This window comes from Artemia sp. Qi Xiang Cuo, chromosome 15, assembly GCF_049724085.1.
Source record: "Artemia sp. Qi Xiang Cuo chromosome 15, ASM4972408v1, whole genome shotgun sequence".
NCBI classification, from domain to species: domain Eukaryota; kingdom Metazoa; phylum Arthropoda; class Branchiopoda; order Anostraca; family Artemiidae; genus Artemia; species Artemia sp. Qi Xiang Cuo.
Window position 1 is genome coordinate 37,802,737 of NC_142808.1, and position 19,739 is coordinate 37,822,475.

General features: G+C 36.4%; 3 protein-coding genes and 2 pseudogenes across 3 annotated transcripts in view; 4 read left to right on the forward strand and 1 right to left on the reverse strand.

Moving 5' to 3' along the window:
* Positions 1-19,739, forward strand: part of LOC148943638 (uncharacterized) — a 308,181-nt gene that overhangs the window by 48,050 nt on the left and 240,392 nt on the right. The window lies entirely within an intron of this gene.
* LOC148943639 (histone H2A-like) lies at positions 712-1,114 on the forward strand (annotated as a pseudogene).
* Positions 4,231-4,854, forward strand: LOC148943640 (late histone H1-like; annotated as a pseudogene).
* LOC148943641 (histone H2B-like) lies at positions 11,133-11,552 on the forward strand. Its single transcript, XM_089101874.1, has one exon. The coding sequence runs from the start codon at positions 11,133-11,135 to the stop codon at positions 11,496-11,498; it is 366 nt and encodes a 121-aa protein (XP_088958000.1). The 3' UTR covers positions 11,499-11,552.
* LOC148943642 (histone H4-like) lies at positions 11,996-12,455 on the reverse strand. Its single transcript, XM_089101917.1, is given in 2 exon segments — positions 11,996-12,180; positions 12,182-12,455. Coding segments are annotated over 2 exon segments (300 nt in total). The 5' UTR covers positions 12,353-12,455; the 3' UTR covers positions 11,996-12,051.

The following is a 19,739-nucleotide window of genomic DNA, read 5'->3' on the forward strand; positions in this document are numbered from 1 at the left end:
CCATAACCTGTCTAAAACAGTTTCGCCCAAATAATCCCTAAACGTAATTCAGCGTGTTCCTTTTGTTTTTGGCATCTCTGCGCTAATGCATTTCAAATTAATAAGAAACCTGATTCCCGCGCTAAAACAATTCATCGCTAAGATGTTTCTTGGAGAATTGTTTCCGTGGCCTTTGGCTATTAATATCCTTTGGAGTTCGACCAAAAGAGTTGTTTCCGAGGCAAAGACATTAATGACTTGGATCTATTCGTGGAGAATCGTTTCTAGGTGGAAATTTTTAAAGTCTGACAGATGATGTCATTGGTTGATTGATATGTCAAGAAAGGGGAATTAATTTGTTGTTTCTAAGGGGAATTATTGATTCACGATAGGTGAATTGAGGTCGACAGCACAGGTGTTCCAATGTCGATGTTGTTGTTTTTGTAAGTGCACGCTCTCAGCGAATGTCATGGTCGATGTTGTTGTTGTTGACACATTGGAAATTTAGGTCATTGACCCCATTAACCACGTGTTCTCCCTAATGACTCTATGCCCATATTTGGTGTGCTGTCACGACTGGCACCCCCTCCTCTACTAATTTCAACCACTTTTTTTGCCAGATTTGCTGCCAGCTCCTAATAAAAATAGCATAACTGCATATGGAGGTCTCTTTCATTGCAAATTATATTCCTGATTTTGCCTCGTTTTCTAAAATATGTATGCCAGAAAACCATGTCAGGAAGAGGAAAGGGTGGAAAAGTGAAGGGAAAGGCAAAGTCTCGTTCAAGCAGGGCAGGTCTCCAATTCCCAGTGGGAAGGATACACCGTCTTCTGAGAAAGGGCAACTATGCGGAGCGAGTTGGTGCAGGCGCACCCATTTACCGTGCAGCAGTGATGGAGTATTTGGCTGCCGAGGTCCTTGAGCTTACTGGTAATGCTGCACGGGACAATAAAAAAATGCGGATCATTCCTCAACACATTCAATCAGCTTGCCATAAGAAACGACGAAGAGGTGAACAAGGTCTTCTCGGGGGTTACCATTGCCCAAGGAGGCGTTTTGCCCAATTTTCAAGCCGTCCTTCTACCAAAGAAGACTGAAAAAGCGGCAAAGGCTTAAATAATTCTAACTTTGGACCTAGGCCCCACCCCCCCCCTTTTCTTTCGTTCATTTTCCTTAATTTTATAGATTTTTCCTTCCCACGTGGTCACAAGCTATATTGTCATTAAATTAATTTGTAGCCCTTAAAAGGGCTGTTGGTTAATTTTGGTTAGGGCCTAGGTCCAAAGTTAGAAATATGTATAACATTTTGTGGTGAAGAAACAGGGTCATATAAAATAAACTTTTTGAATAGGGTTTTTGTTAGTCTAACAAAAACATTTCATCAGTGGGCATCACTCCTGTCTTCACTAATACAGGACTTGGACCTCTATGGCATGGGTGGTGTCATGATGGTGCAAAGCGTCATCGTACTTTACTACGGTACACAAAAAAAGTCCTTACCACGCCGGCTCTTAGACAACTGGCTCGCCGAGGTGGTGTAAAACGTATATCTGGCCTAATTTACGAGGAAACCAGAGGCGTTCTTAAAGTTTTTCTATAAAATGTTATTCTTGATGCTGTCACGTACACAGAGAATGCAAAGAGAAAGACTGTAACTGCCATGGGTGTAGTTTACGCTCTGAAGCGTCAAGGTCGTACATTGTATAGCTTTGGTGGTTAATGGTTTCCAAATGCGTTTTAAATCGTCCCAGTCCCCCTACCCAACGGCCTTTTAAAGGCCAACAAATTTATAAACATTTCCTATTCCAGGTTTTATGAGCCTTTTCTTTGTTGTGCTTTGAAAATGTCATTAAATATTTTTTTTTTCTTTTCGTCTCAGGTGTAATATCTAATTAGAATTATGCAAAGAAATTATCATTGCTTTTTTACTGTATTTAGCTTTTCCTTTCATATTTGAGTAAAGTTTGCATTCTCATAATGGAATTGTTCAAAGAAATAATTGTTGCTATTTAACTGCAAAAGCCCTTTCTTTCATGTTTTGAATAAAGCAAGTAAGAACGGAGGAAAATATGTTGTTACTCTTACCAAATTAACCCTGGACCTTACAATTTGGACGAAAGTATTGCATTAATTATATGCAGTTAATAAAAAAGTATGAAAAACTGGCAAAATTTTAGATAGCAAAGTAATTTTCTTATAAACCGAATCAGGAGTTTCAAACTATAAGAAAAGGCATCCTACTGACTTTAATTTAGAGATTGGACAATAAAAACGGTACTTGTGTACAATATGGTACACACCGCTGTAGACCGTATCAAGGAAACCAGACACGAAACCCGTCAAACGGCTCTTTGCAAGAGATAAATGATTGGAAAACGTGGTTTCTCAATGAGTTTACAATATTTAAACGATTACTTTTTGGGGTTTAGGGGGGGAAAAGGTACCTAGGTTAGGTTAGGTTACGTATTTAATATATGCTATGCCTTACCTCCCACCCCCTCCCTACCCCCTAAAGTGCAAAAATATAGCCCAAATTTGTTTCAAATTTGTTTAACTATTATATATTCATCCTATTTTATTATATTTCATTAGCATTAACCAAACTTGACTTCTGTCGTGTGTACCATATAATGCACAAGTACCATACAAACAAATGGACTTTTATAGCTGGTACTCACTATTGAAATTTCAAGTCCTTGAATAATTTCGGAGACCACACCGAAATTTTACCACTGATGACGGTCACTGTATATGTGACCGAAATATCTGGTATTTTTGTGAATTTCTATCACTGTTATTAAAAAACACTGTCTATTAAAAGGATTTTATCCCTATTTGAACTTTTATTCAAGTCCTTGAAAGTCCATTATCCTTCTTATCCCATGCCTCAAAAAGACTTTTATTCTCATATGGAACATATTATATTTATTATCCTTTTCTTTTTTTTTTTTTTTGTTGGCAAAAGGGTAACTTGAGTTTCTAAGCATAATATATATTAAGCAAATGCTTTGCGTTTAAAAGAAGGAAAAAAAAAAACTAAGCATTGAACATATTGGTTATTCCCAGCACTACTTTTGACCTTTTGAAATACAAGACTCCATAAGCATTAAAAGCCTTTGCTTCGAAAAAAAAACATCCGAGATTCTTTGATTCATCTTTATCATTTTTTAAACTCTCGTGCTAGAGGGATCCTGGTAAAAAAAAAAAAAAAAAAAAAAAAAAAAAAAAAAAAAAAAAAATCAGAGATGCTTGCTCTGAGAAGCTTCCCTGTCCTCTTTATATCCTCGCTGTACCACCACTGATACAGATTTATATACAAAAACCTAAAAAGCAGCCATAATTTACTTACTTATTCATATAAATGTAAAGATTTTTAATCTGTCGGATTGTTATCTTTATTATTTTATTTTTTTTTGTGTTAATTAGGCTAGCTTGTAATTCCTATTGTTAGTTTTTAGGCAAAAGTCGAAAATATACTGGAATAAAGGACATTTCTCAGGTTTCAAATAATTCTGTTTCAAGTGGTAGGTATATTGAACATTTTATATATATTGTGATCGAAACAAATAAAAGCAGTTTACTTCCATTTTGCAACCGCTTTCCTCTCCCCCACGCATCTTGCAAACCATAAGACACTATTTCTGTTTTTGTAAATTTAATACTATAAATCAAATACATTTATTTTCATAAACATACAAATTTAAAACGCAATCCTCCAAATTTTTTATCGTTTCTTATTTCTTTATCTTCTGTTTTTTTAGTTTGTGTGTTAGAATTAATATAAATACTAATTTGAAAAAGAACATGAATCTATCTGACATTTCTGAAAGCACTTTTACTTAATTTTAATAGTAAAAAATAAAAAGTTGAAGTCAAGAATGTAAATTCCTAGTAGAAAGGCGTTTTTTAGGATTGAACACTAGTTTTGACGGATTTTCACTATTCAATTCTAATTTGATGTAAAATTATCAAGGATAAATCAATTAAAAAAATATGTACGTATAGAAGAATGATATGCTTATCCTCTAACATAAATTTTATTCCTCAAAATCCCACCTCCTAATGAAAAATGAGAATAAAGTCATTCTAAACAAACACAAGTGCTGCCCAAATTCCTTAGCTCGCACGCAGAGAGAATGTTAACCCGGGTACGGCGGTTTCGGGAACTATAATAGTAAAACTTCGAAAATAAGCATGCAATCGAGATTTAGTCGCATAAGTGACAAAGAGAATATTGAGAGGAATTTGAAATGTCTGAAGTGGCACCGACATCTGTAGAATCCAAGAGCTTGGCTTCAACAGACAAGAAGGAAAAGAAAGCAAAGGCTCCAAAACCAGCTAAGGCTGCAAAACCTAAAGGGGATAAAAAGTCCAAAACACCAGCAAACCACCCAAAATACACGGAAATGATCACCAAATTCATTGCTGACCTGAAAGAACGTGGGGGATGTATCAGTCAAGCTATTCTAATATACATACGGGAAAAGGGTCAGTTTGTAAATGATTCATCTGGGGTGAATATGCATATTAAACAAGCTTTGAAGCTTTACCTTGAAAATGTACTTGTTATTTATCCAAAAGGTACTGGCGTAACTGATTCTTTCAAGCTTGCAAAGCCTGTCAAGGCCTAAAAACCCATGTCTGCAAAGTCAGCCAAGCCCACAGCTAAGAAAGCCTCAGTCAAGAAAACAGCCACACCTACTACAGTTAAAAAGTCAACTTCAGCCAAAAAGGTTACCAAGCCTATGGCTAGCAGCAAGAAACCTGTAAAGGTTTCCAAGAAACTCACTGTTGCCAAAAAAGCCGTACCAGCAAAGAAATCACCAACCCTGAAGATGCCGTCTAGCAAACAGGCTCCCGCCAAGACCGGGTAATATAAAAAGACCTGAGCCAATACCTCATCAACAAATGTAGTAAAATACGATGGGAGAATACTAGACCACCCCGCAATGGTCATGTCTCTCAACGATACCACACGAAGCTAGATAGTTTCTGTTCAGAAAGTTACAATTATAATAAATTCCATGTTGTAGTTCTAATTCATCAGGGTAAAGCTAATAAATAATAGTCACACTCCTACCTATCGTTAGTTTCTAATGGATTTTTGTAAATATGTCAATTAAAGTAAGAACCGTTCCATACTCCTGTATAAGATTTCCGTTATTCACGTAAGGGTAGAAGCTCATTATCAATTAGGTACCTATTATACTCCTCAACATACAAGGTCGCCTACAGCGGGTTGGAGACGTGCCTTCGTGGGGGCTAAGGTTCTATTTTTTTGTATAAAAGATATAATCAGCTTGGTGCTATTAAAATAAGGAACCGGAATTTGTTTTAGAATATTATTTTACTTGGAAAAAGAGAAAAAAAAATCAAAATAATTAAAAAATGCCAAAATCACCCAGTGGTCCCAGGCGGTCATCCTTCACAGTACTGACCGGGCCCGACGTTGTGTGACTTCAAGGATCTGACGAGTCTGGGTACTGTCAACGTTGTAGGGCAGTGGTTTGAAGGAGATGGGTATCAGATGGCAGGTATGTCCGAAAAACCGAATTGAACTCACCAGACTAATTATAGTGTATAGAATAAATGTTGTCAGTATAAGTTAGGTCATAAGTACTGAACTCCGTGGGCTTCATTGTTTTTAACATCTTTTTATTCTGAAACAAAATTGCAAGCAACAAAAATGTTTCTACCATCAATGATATCTCTACCCTTGCTGAATTTAAACTAAGCGCGTAATCGTCCGTAATAGTCATTTTTAAGATTTGACTGTGCATTCAATATGTATTTCTAATGTATACTTTGAGAGCATATAACGCGTCGTGCTTGTATGTGCTTTATCATTTCTTCTGAGCGAGGGTCCTAAGATTATTAGTGAGTGGTTTTTTCTAGCATTTATTGGTTTTTAAGGACAATCTATAAACAAACTACTTACTTAAACTTATCAAAGCTATCCGTCTTAGATTTTAATAATATTGACCTGGGTTCAAAAGAAAAAGAAAGGAAAATTCTCTCCCCCGCCAACAGACCCTAAGTTCGCGGGTGGCCGCGATACATTTGAAAGCCCCCCACCCCCCCCCCTTTTCTTTCGTTAAGTTTCCTTAATTTTAGCTCTTGTTAAGGCAACAGGGGGATCATTAGAGATGTTCAGGATATTAAATGTGCGAAATTAAAATTGATTGGTTTTAAGTTTTTTTTTGGCCTATTAAAAACTTGTGAAATAAATACTAAATTTCAGAAATTTAAGACTTATTGTGGCGCATGTCGTATTTTCAGGATTTACAAACTCAACATATTGAACTTTTAAACCCCTAGAGGAGCTTGTTCAGTTCTTCGTTGTTTCTAATGGCAAGCTGAAGGTGACGAGGAATGATACGCGTTTTTTTTATTGTCCCATGCAGCATTACCAACAAGCTCAAGGACCTCGGCAGCCAAATACTCCATCACTGCTGCAAGGTAAACGGGTGCGCCTGCACCAACTCGCTCCTCATAGTTGTCCTTTCTCAGAAGACGGTGTATCCTTCCCACTGGGAATTGGAGACCTGCCCTGCTTGAACATGAATGTGTCAGTCCCTTCACTTGACCACCCTTTCCTTTTCTTAACATGGCTTCTAGGATACAAATTTCACTTGGACACATGTCAGGAACATATATCAATGACCTCTGTTGTTGAAAAGCTAGAGCGCCATCAGTTTATACTCCAGCCGACGATCTCAGTTCCTCTGACGTCAAGGTCGTACATTGTATGGCTTTGGTGGTTAATGGTTTCCAAATGCGTTTTAAATCGTCCCAGTCCCCCTACCCAACGGCCTTTTTAAAGGCCAACAAAATTATAAACACTTCTTAGCCCAGGTTTTATGAACCTTTTCTTTGTTGTGCTTTCAAAATGTCAGTAAATAGTTTTTTTTTCTTTTCATCTGAGGTGCAATATCTAATTAGAATTATGCAAAGAAATTACCATTGCTATTTTACTGTATTTAGCTTTTCCTTTCATATTTGAATAAAGTTTGCATTTTCACAATGGAACTGTTCAAAGAAATAATTGTTGCTATTTAACTGCAAAAGCCCTTTCTTTCATGTTTGAATAAAGCAAGTAAGAACGGAGGAAAATATGTTCCTACTCTTACCAAATTACCCCTGGACCTTGCAATTTGGACGACAGTATTGCATTAATTATATGCAGTTAACAAACAAGTATGAAAAGCTGGCAAAATTTTATGGTTTTTAGGGCAAGGGTTTTAAGTTATACCCTGGGGGCATATAAACAAGTATGAAAAGCTGGCAAAATCTTAGGGTTTTTAGGGCAAGGGTTTTAAGTTATGCCCTGTTGACATATAAGGTTTTTATAGAAGGCGTTGTCGTAGAAACTTCAAAAAAGGCTCATTCGATTGGAAATTCAAAGGGCTAGAGCCCTTTTTAATAGTCGAAAGCTATTGGAGGGCGACTAGCCCTCCCCCCCCCACGCCTATCATTCCCCCAAACACACACAATCAAAATTTTGAGATAGCCATTTTGTTCAGCGTAGTTGATTTCCAGACAGAAAATATCTTTTTGAGGAGGACACTCCCCAACAACCTTCAGGGCACGGGTTATAAGTTATGTCCGGGGGGCATATAAGGTTTTTATAGAAGGCGTTGTCGTAGAAACTTCAAAAAAGGCCCATTCGATTGGAAATTCAAACGTCTAGTTTTAATAGTCGAAAGTGATTGGAGGGCAACTAGCCCCCCCCGCCCATCAATCCCCCAAAAACATCCAATCAAAATTTTGAGATCGCGATTTTGCTCAGCTTAGTTGATTTCTAGATATAAAATATATTTTTGAGGAGGACACTCCCCTACAACCCTCGTGGCAAGGGTTTTAAGTTTTGCCCTGGGGGCATATAATGTTTTTATAGAAGGTATTGCCGTAGAAACTTCAAGAAAGCCTCATTCGATTAGAAATTTAAAGAGCTAGTGTCCTTTTTAATAGTCGAAAGTGATTGGAGGGCAACTAGCCCCCCCCCTACCACGCCCATCATTCCCCCAAACACATCCAATCAAAATTTTGAGATAGGCATTTTGTTCTGCGTAGTTGTTTTCCAGATAGAAAATATGTTTTTGAGGAGGAAAATCCCCCACAACCCTCGGGGCAAGGGTTTTAAGTTATGGCATGGGGGCATATAAGGTTTTTATAGAAGGCGTTGTCATAGAAACTTCAAAAAAGGCTCATTTGATTGGAAATTCAATGGGCTAGTGCCCTTTTTAATAGTTGAAAGTGATTGGACGGTAATTAACCCCCCTCTCATGCCCACCTTTTCATAGGCAGCGCGGTAGCGCTGCCTAAGTAAAGAACGATGTGGGCATAATGTGTTGTTTTTGGTTTTTTTTCTCCATACCTGGGCACTTCGTATCGTAGGAGTCGTCGTAGAAACTTCGAAAAGGGCTCACTCGATTAGAAATTAGAGTGGCTAGTGTTCTTTTTAATAGTCGAAAGTGATTGGAGGGCAACTAGCCCCCCCACCCACAACATTCCCCCAAACAAATCCAATCAAAATTTTTAGATAGCCATTTTGTTTAGCATAGTTGATTTCCAGATAGAAATAATGTTTTTGAGGAGGACACTCCACCAGGACCCACAAGGCAAGAGTTTTAAGTTCTGGCCTGGGGGTAACTAAGGTGTTTATAGAAGGCATTGTCGTAGAAACTTCAAAACAGGCTCATTCAATGAGAAATTCAAAGGGGTAGTACCCTTTTTAATAGTCGAAAGTGATTGGAGGGCAACTAGCATCCTCTCCACGCCCATCATTCCCCCAAACACATCCAATCAAAATTTCGAGAAAGCCATTTTTTTCAGCGTAGTTGATTTTCAGATAGAAAATATGTTTTTGAGGAGGACACTCCCCAAAACCCTCAGGGCAAGGGTTTTAAGTTATGCCCTGGGGGCATATACGGTTTTTATAGAAGTTTTTGTCGTAGAAATTTCAAGAAAGGCTCATTCGACTAGAAATTCAAAGGGCTAGTGCCCATTTTAATAGTCGAAAGTTTTTGAGGGAAACTAGCCCCCCTCTCACGCCCACCTTTTCATAGGCGGTGCGGTAGCGCTGCCAAAGTAAAGAACGATGTGGGCATAATGTGTTGTTTTTTGGGTTTCTTTCTCCATACCTGGGCACTTCGTATCGAAGGAGTCGTCGTAAAAACTTCGAAAAGGGCTCACTCGATTAAAAATTGGAGTGGCTAGTGTCCTTTTTAATAGTCGAAAGTGATAAGGTTTTTATAGAAGGTGTTGTCGTAGAAACTTCAAAACAGGCTCATTCAATTGGAAATTCAAAGGGCTAGTACCCTTTTTAATCGTCGAAAGTGATTGGAGGGCAACTATCCCCCCCTCCCATGTCCATCATTCCCCCAAACACATCGAATCAAAATTTAGAGAAAGCCATTTTGTTCAGCGTAGTTGATTTCCAGATAGAAAACATGTTTTTGAGGAGGACACTCCCCTACAACCCTCAGGGCAAGGGCCAGGGGGCATTTAATGTTTTTATAGAAGGCGTTGTCGTAGAAACTTCAAAAAAGCTCATTCGATTGGAAATTCAACGGGCTAGTGCCCTTTTTAATAGTCGAAAGTGATTGGAGGGCAATTAGCCCCCCCCCCATCATTCCCCCAATCACATCCAATAAAAATTTTTAGATAGCCATTGTGTATAGGGTAGTTGATTTCAAGATATAAAATTTTTTTTTGGGGAGGAAAATCCCCTACACCCCTCAGGGCAAGGGTTGTAAGTTATGCCCTGGGGGCATATAAGGTTTTTATAGACGGCGTTGTCGTAGAAACTTCAAAACAGGCTCATTCGATTGGAAATTCAAAGGGTTAGTACACTTTTGAATAAACGAAAGTGATTGGAGGTCAACTAGCCCCTCCCCACCCCATCATTCCCGAAATACATCCAATCAAAATTTTGAGATAGCCATTTTGTTCAGCGTGGTTGATTTCCAAATAGAAAATATGTTATTGAGGAGGACACTCCCACACAACCCTCAGGGCAAGGGTTTTAAGTTATGCCCAGGGGGCATATAATGTTTTTATAGAAGGTGTTGTCGTAGAAACTTCAAAAAAAGCTCATTCGATTGGAAATTCAAAGGGCTAGTGCCCTTTTTAATAGTCAAACGGGAGGGCTACTAGCCCCCCATGCCCATTATTCCCCCAAACACATCCAATAAAAATTTTGAGATAGCCATTTTGTTCAGTGTAGTTGATTTACAGATAGAAAATATGTTGCTTAGTGTTTATGTTTTAATCTATTGTTTTAACTTTTCATTTCATTTCCGTAACTCTTAAATACTTTCCCCAACAGAACTACACGCATAGGTTGGCATTTGTCGGGGGGAGGCATAGACTCAAGAATTTGTTACCTTTTATGTTTGTATGTACTGTGCACCAATCTTACGCAAAGTTATTCAGCTACGCATTATATTTTTTTTAATTTGTCGTGAAAAATAGGCTTATACAAACATGACAAGTTTTCCTTGTCCTTACATTCAAATATAAAATGTGTGAACTGATTTAAAAACCGTGACACTTTTGTAATACATTTTTAAATAATCCGGGTCGCAGCGGTAGCTAGCAACCTATTAAAAGACGATCCTTGGGCAATGGTAACCCCCGAGAGGAGCTTGTTCAGTTCTTCGTCATTTCTAATGGCAAGCTGAAGGTGACGAGGACTGCTACGCGTTTTTTTATTGTCCCGTGCAGCATTACCAGTCAGCTCAAGGACCTCGGCAGCCAAATACTCCATCACTGCTGCAAGGTAAACGGGTGCGCCTGCACCAACTCGCTCCGTATAGTTGCCATTTCTCTGAAGGCGGTGTATCCGTCACACGGGGACTTGGATAACTGCATTGCTTGAACAGGAATGTACATGCCACTTTACTTTTACACCCTGTCATTTTCCTGGAATGGTTTCTAGGATACGAATTTTACTTGGACACTAATCAGGAACAAATATAAATGACGTCTGATCTTGAATAGCTAAAGCGCAAACAATTTATACTCCAGCCGACGAACTCAGTTCCTCTGACAAAAAATCTGTGCGCGAACTCAAGCTTGTATAAAAACGGGTTGTAACTTGTAAACGCTATTCATTTGATGATTGGGTTTTGTCAAGACTTCATTTAAAATGGCTCCAAAAACTTCAGGAAAAGCAGCAAAGAAAGCTGGTAAGGCGCAGAAAAATATCAGTAGAACTGATAAGAAACGAAAGACGAAGGTAAACTACGCCATTTACATTTACAAAGTTCTCAAGCAAGCGCACCCCGACATCAGTGTTCCTAGTAAGGCAATGAGCATCATGAATAGCTTTGTCAGCGATATCTTTGAAAGGATTGCCGCAGAAGCCTATCGTCTAGCTCTTTACAACAAGAGGTTCACCATCACTAGCAGAGAGGTTCAAACTGCTGTGAGGCTACTCCTACCCGGGGAATTTACCAAGCACGCTGTTAGTGAAGGCACTAAAGCTGTAACAAAATACACAAGCTCCAAATAAGGGATTTTCCCCGACTATTACCACCCAATCAGCCGGGCCCTCCCAAACAGCCCTTTTAAGGGCTACCACCTTATTTTAAATGCTCTCAAAATACTTTCATTGCTCCTAGCTTTGTGAATGCTAATGAATTAAAACAAAATATGATGAAAATACAATACTTTAGTAACAAAATTATGAAAACCAGCACAAAGAATTATGGAAGCATATTTTCCTCCGTTCTTACTTGCTTTATTCAAAACATGAAAGAAAGGGCTTTTGCAGTTAAATAGCAACAATTATTTCTTTGAACAATTCCATTGTGAAAATGCAAACTTTATTCAAATATGAAAGGAAAAGCTAAATACAGTAAAATAGCAATGGTAATTTCTATTCATAATTCTAATTAGATATTGCACCTGAGACGAAAAGAAAAAAAAATATTTACTGACATTTTGAAAGCACAACAAAGAAAAGGCTCATAAAACCTGGACTAGGAAATGTTTATAAATTTGTTGGCCTTTAAAAGGCCGTTGGGTAGGGGGACTGGGACAGTTTAAAACGCATTTGGAAACCATTAACCACCAAAGCCATACAATGTACGACCTTGACGCTTCAGAGCGTAAACTACATCCATGGCAGTTACAGTCTTTCTCTTGGCATGCTCTGTGTAAGTGACAGCATCAAGAATAACATTTTCTAGAAAAAACTTTAAGAACGCCTCTCGTTTTCTCGTAAATTAGGCCAGATATACGTTTTACACCACCTCGGCGAGCCAGTCTTCTAATAGCCGGCTTGGTGATTCCTTGGATATTGTCACGAAGAACTTTGTGACCTCCTTTTCCAAGCCCCTTTCCTCCTTTTCCTCTTCCTGTCATATTTAATTCAATATCGTAACAAACAGCTGTAAAGATTTTGTCAGACTAACAAATTTCCTTGAAAACCCGTTTATTTTATATGACAAAAGTTCTTCCCCACAAAATGTTATAAATAATTATAGAAGTGGAGAGAGGCCCACCAAAAAAGTCACACCAGGAAAATTTCAGTTATCAAACGTATTATAAGTACAATATCTAAGTTTCAACCAGTGTCAGTAACCAACTCAAAAATTCTGGGCCCTGACATTAAGAAAAGGGGGGGGGGGTGGGGTAGATTAAAACAGCGTGAATTAATGCCGCATGTTGCGCATTGTCATTAGAATTATTTATTAGGATTGAGTTTACATGTTTAACCCCTACTCCTAGTTCATATGGTAACCACGAGTAGTTACAGTACAGTTGGTCTTCGTTGCTCAATTAAAGCAGAAGGTGACGAGGAATGAGACGCGATTTTTTATTGTCCCGTGCAGCATTCCCAGCAAGCTCAAGGACCTCGGCAGCCAAATACTCCATCACTGCTGCAAGGTAAACGGGTGCGCCTGCACCAACTCACTCCGCATAGTTGCCCTTTCTCAGAAGACGGTGTATCCTTCCCACTGGGAATTGGAGACCTGCCCTGCTTGAACGGGACTTTGCCTTTCCCTTCACTTTTCCACCCTTTCCTCTTCCTGACATGGTTTTCTGGCATACATATTTTAGAAAACGAGGCAAAATCAGGAATATAATTTGCAATGAAAGAGACCTCCATATGCAGTTATGCTATTTTTATTAGGAGCTGGCGGCAAATCTGGCAAAAAAAGTGGTTGAAATTCCACACAAAATAAGCTGAATCCAGACAGCTTATGAATTTCTTTCTTTGAAGGTGTAGTTGTGTCTTTGGGATCAAACATATTTCTTGTGTTAGAATTTCTACAGATGAAATATATTGTAAAATTTTAATAATTAGTTTTGCTTATTTATTTGAAAGTTTCAACGTGGCAATACTGACGAAAATGTGAAAATGCCATAATAACTTCATAAATTTTGAAACAACCAAAAGAAAAATCTTAGAAAATCTTTTTTTTCAGGAATGAATAGAATTAAGGTTTGTTCAGGGAGGCAATTTTTTTTTTATTTTGATTTCCTTAGTGCTTTAATGGCGTGGGAGCTGGAACGGTTGGAAATTTTTTTACTGCCCAAAGCAGCTGTCCAGCACCTAGTCAAAATGCCTTCAATTCCAAGATTGTCCAATATGATTGCATTGACTATATTACAAAATGAAAGCATTTTATTTATCTCTATACTTTCTATTTTTTTTTACAGATGTTTTGGCCCCCCCTTCTCACATAGAGACCCTTTCCGTAACATTTTTGGTACTTTCAATTTTTTTAATTTGCTAAAATATTACTTTTGGTCTCTGAAACGACGATGTAAAGCACTTTGTTTCTTCAATTTATCTGCGTCTATATGAAAAAGCAATTGCATGTAGCAAGACAAGAACACATTATGCAAAGACTTTGAAATCAACTTCGAAGGAGATTTCCAAGATCTGACCAAAAAATGAAAATGGTAGTAACTATAAATGCAATAAATTTTAATTTTAAAAACATACAATATTTAATATACAAGATAATTTTCGACAGGGGTGCATGTCCCTCCTAGATATTTTGCATATTTAGATTTTGAATACTGCTTATTTTCGCAATTAAAAAATACTTTTTTAGTATTTTCATTGAAGGAGATTGGTAAACAACAAAATTGCCCTGAAACCTCCTAATTTTTGGAAACTAGATTTTTCTGAATTGGCAACCCCCTGATCGTCCATAAAATACGGAGTTTGAAAAAACGTTTAAATAGTCGTATGTTATCAGTCAGAACTCATTAGTAAGATACCATAAGCCTATGTAGATTCAAGTACTTGGAATGAAATATGCATTTCATTGTCGTAGTTAAAGGTCGCATACGATATTTTTTACACTTCCGAGGTATGTCAAAAAGCCAGTACTTGGCTGTTCTCAAAGGGAAGATGAGCAGGGTAATGTAGATCAGGAGGATGAAAGTAGGATTAGGCATACATCGTCCTGCTGATCCTCCCTCTGAGAACAGCTTAGAAAACGGTTTCGATCTTAGAAGTGTAAAAACCTCATATGCAACCTTTTGGGATGATAGTGACTAATTATTTCTTATGCGTTACGTAGCCTTAGAATGAATAATTGGCAATTGCTTAAACAGATCTTAAGCTGTTTCTCCGGCTAGCTCTCCTCTGTTAAAAGTTGTCAAGTTGATTTACAACCTGAAAAATAATAATAATTGAAAAGGCTCGTAGTTGAAGTGATGCTCTGATTAAAATAAAGTAACCGCTCGAAAATTTTGTGTCAAAAGAGCTTTGACAGTTTTAAGCTTATTTCAGGTGTTGATAACCATATAAGGACGCATAATCAAGGCATGATTTGAGATAACAAAAATGAATTATGTCTATTTTTATTTTGGGGGGGGGGGGGGTAGGGGGAATGGTGGATTCAGAATGATTTATATACAATTGTAGATTTACGGATACAATCTGCTCTAAGTTTGGATGCCTCAGCTCATGGCGCAGACAGCAATAGAAGATACGCTCGCGGAGGTTGCGGTCCTTTTCTCTGGAATCTAAAGCATTATGTGGTTCTATAATTTCTTAGGTTTCCAATGTAATTTATATATATATTAGTCGTTTTCCAACCCCCCCCCCCCCCATTCCTTAAAGACACTCCTGGATTCATACTTGTTCAGTAGAAATAGTTATCAAAATATACGCCAAATATCTCTTAAATGATGGATCGTTGAAAATGAACAGAAATGATTGTTTATTGATTAAATTATTTTCTAGCTTGAAAGCTGAACCGAAATTGGAAAGCACTGACTATCCTCCAACAAACACATATCATAATCAGTTACCTCAGAATCTGTCATTGGGTGGTAGGCTACCCAGCCTCCCCCCAAATCACTATAATCAAGATTCTATAGATCAAAGGCATTATGGATTAAATGGTACACGGCTAGACGATGGAAGATATGATCCAAGACTGCATAATCCAAGAGATAGCTCAGGTATTTTTGCTGTTCTTATGAAGCTAAGTTGTGATAGAAAGCGACAAATTTTGTCAATTGAAGTCGCTGTATGAATTCCAGCTGATTTGTCTGATTGAAGGCGAAGCTCTCTAATGTTTTCCTAGAATATTTATTGGAAAGAAAAGCCTTTTGAAGACCTATCTAAGACAGAATATAAATAGCACAGTTTTAAAGACGCGCTATATATATATATATATATATATATATATATATATATATATATATATATATATATATATATATATATATATATATATATATATATATATATATATATATATATATATATATATATATATATATATATATTCAAACTTCTTTTAAAATTTTCAGGTATTTCTCTAACTTCAATTAACACATTAGAATTGATGATGAGACATCTGAAATATTTTTGCAGTTTACATAATAACTAACTATATCTAGTACGATTCAAAGAGTAGAATTTGTGCTCAAACACTTAAAAAATTTCTCCATTTCATATAATAATCACTTTTTATAAAAGTAATTCTTTAAAGTAAACAAATGTATTTTGTGCGGTAGAGTTCGTTCCTTACTATGAATTTTAAGCAAATGGATAACATAAATATATATATATATATATATATATATATATATATATATATATATATATATATATATATATATATATATATATATATATATATATATATATATATATATATATATATATATATATATATATATATATATATATATATATATATATATATATATATATATATATATATATATATATATATATTTATGTTATCCATTTGCTTAAAATTCATAGTAAGGAACGAACTCTACCGCACAAAACAAAATACATTTGTTTACTTTAAAGAATTACTTTTATAAAAAGTGATTATTATATGAAATGGAGAAATTTTTTAAGTGTTTGAGCACAAATTCTACTCTTTGAATCGTACTAGATATAGTTAGTTATTATGTAAACTGCAAAAATATTTCAGATGTCTCATCATCAATTCTAATGTGTTAATTGAAGTTAGAGAAATACCTGAAAATTTTAAAAGAAGTTTGAATTTCTCTCAGGTTGGATTGACTCATTACGACACTTTATTTGCAAAATATTACATATTAAATTAAAATAGTATTTTCAAAAAAACTTATTAAGGGTGCCCAATTTCCTGTGCTGGAATTGCAACCTGGGAACTCTTTAAAAAGTATAAAGTAACAAAAAAGGATAAATGCTTACGCAAAGAAGCTATAATAAAGAACGATATCTTGCCTATACTCAAGTTTATAGACTATTTAATTATAGTATAGGTTAGTAATGTATATCCGGGTTGCAGCGGTAGCTAGCAACCTAGTAAGAGACGATCACGTCCAATGTTAAGAAATATAAAAACCCATAGCTCCTAAAGCAGGAGTCAGATCAAAACAAAAAGTACACCATTAGAACCGCCTTGTCCGAAACCCCTGTATAGGAAACTTTCTGTCCCTTGGCTTGAACAGCAAGGGAAATTATATTGGCTTGAAAATCGAGAAAATTGACTTTAACCACGTTATTCTCCCCAAACGAGATATTTTTTCTTTTTTTTTCTTTTTTGTATCCAGAGATAGCTTGGCACTGGAACATCGTAGAGGGTTGTTCAATAGCTCATTTTAAAGGAAATTAATTGGGTTAAAAATCTATAGTAACTAAAATAAATTATTTCTAAAAGAGAATAAATTTTTCCAATAAAAACTGTATTTTTAATGCAGTGACGTCATAATTACTATATAAGAAATGTCAAAACTGTAAATGGTCTCATTCATGAATACATAATGGTTAGATCAAAGCAAGCTACACACAAGTTAAAAAATCAGTACTAAAAAATCAAGAAAAGTGGCAGCTACTACAACATTCTGCCTAAACGGGGTATTTTTTTCTCTTTTCTTTGTTTCCAGTATACTAAACGGGATTTTTCCACCAAAAACTGCATTTTGATGTCTTTTCACACTGCAGTCTTTCAAACATAATCGTATACCAGCGGTAAGAATTGAACCCACGCCTCTGAAGAGACTGGTGGCTAACACCAGTGCCTTGGACCACTCAGCCAGGCTGCCTCTCATAAATAAATATATATGTGAATTTGGGTTGCAGCAGTAGCTAGCAACCTAGTAATAGACGATCAGTCCAATGCTAAGAAATATAAAAACCCAAAACTCCTAAAAATAGAGTCAGATCAAAACAAAAGTACATCATTAGAAATACCTTGTCTGAAACCCTACTAGATAAATAATGAACGTCATCATAGTTTTATATTAGAGCTATGACGTGAATAGAGTGACGTCATAATTAGTATATAAGGAAAGAAAAAACTGAAAATTCTCTCATTCTTGATTAGAATAATGGTTAGATCAAAGCAGGCTATACGCAAGTTGAAGAAAGAGTACTACACAAACAACAGAGATAGTAACTTGAAAAGAAAAAAGCAAAGGTATTCAACCGACCAGGTGTATCGAGAAGTAATAATTGAGAGAGCAAAACAAAGGTATTCAACCGACCAGGCGTATCGAGAAGTAATCAAACAAAACAGCAAGATGTGTTATCACAATGATGAAGATTATAGACATGCAAAAATTCAGACAGCCAAACAAAAGATCAAGGAACGGTATGGTAATGATGAACATTACAGAGAAGCAAGAATTGAGCAGGCTAAACAAAAGATCAAGGAGCGTTATCACAATGATAAACTTTATAGAGAAGCAACAATTGAGCAGGCTAGACAAAAGAGCAGGGAACGGTATGATAATGATGAAGATTACCGAAACAAACATAAGAAAAAAGTTGCTACCAGAATAATGGGTAGATACTGGGGTGACAAAAGCTATAATGAAAAAATTAAATTCTCTGCGGGGTTGTACCGAAGAACGCATAAGGACAAAGGGAAAAATTACATTCAGAAATATAAGAAGATGGCAAAAATGCAGGCTGATCTTCGTAAATTGAGAAACATTTTACGCATGTTTTACCAGGATCACGAAAAGTATTCAAAATTACAGATTAAAATTCTCTTTGAAAGAGCGGATGCTGTTGAAAAGTCGGCTAGAAATTCCTTGGCAAAGCTTCATAGTAATATCCAAAAGAAATGTTGTCAGTTTAATGAAAAGCTTCCAAGGTATGGATTGGCAACTGCGGAACAGTTTACAGATGCAATGGAAAATGTTCGACAACACAGTGAATATACGGAGGCGTACTTCTTTGAAAATTCGTATATTAATTTTGGAAGGAGCAATTGCAGTTTATGTAGCAGCAATAAAAACATATATACAAGCATACCTATCAACAGCGAAGGAAAAGCAATGTTTTTCAATTATGGCGAAAACGAGCCTGTTAGGGTTATTAGTAAATGTGTTTGTAAGACTAATGATTTAGAACAAATTCCTGGAACACCGACTCAAGAAAAAAGCATTTCTAACTGTGTTTTAAACAGTTCTTTTAGTTCTACTGAATATTTGGCAAAAAATTCTCTGTGTAGTAGAAAAAACTGTCCTGAAAAGTACGAGACAACTATTGAAGAATGCTCTGAATCTAGATCTGACAAGGAAATTATGATGGCTGAAGTCACCTATAACAATCTGAGTAAACATTCAAAACCAAAAATTGGGCAGCAGGTAACTTGGCAATGTCACCCTGATATCTGCAAGCTCTATCCGACGGATATTGAATTATGTCAAATTCTTTTTGATATCCTTGAAAATAATATAGCATTAAAATTTTCAACTGACAAAGTGGTTAATTTCTACCTTGGCGGCTTGGATTATTGTGAAATCAATTACAGGGACACAAGAAAGCATGGGCATTCGTTATACTGTAGCCCAAATGAGGGATGTCAGAGCTATTTGCGTTCTCTAAGGGCACTAGTTCCACATTTTCCTGTCTTGAACTGTTTCATTAATAGCGTATATAAGGCAGTATCAAAATGTAAGATTATACAACATATTAATCTACTAAAAGTCGAGGGCTCGTACAAGGAACTAAGTCATTACATAGAAGAAGTGTCAAGTAGACTCTGTCGTAATAATATAATAAAGAACGAACATTAGCTCATAGGTTACATAAAGGATTAGAATAAGGACCGAAGTCTATCTCATAGTAACTGTTGCAGCAGGGAATACATAAAGGATCGATAGATTTCATCATACTTGGTGTTTGTCAATACGGTTTCATTTTATATAATAATCTATTATTATGTAAAATGCGGTAATGTTTGGGAGATTTTAACAAAAAATGTATATGTTAACTGAAACTACAATAATTCCTGAAAATTTCAATCCGGGTTGCAATGGTAGC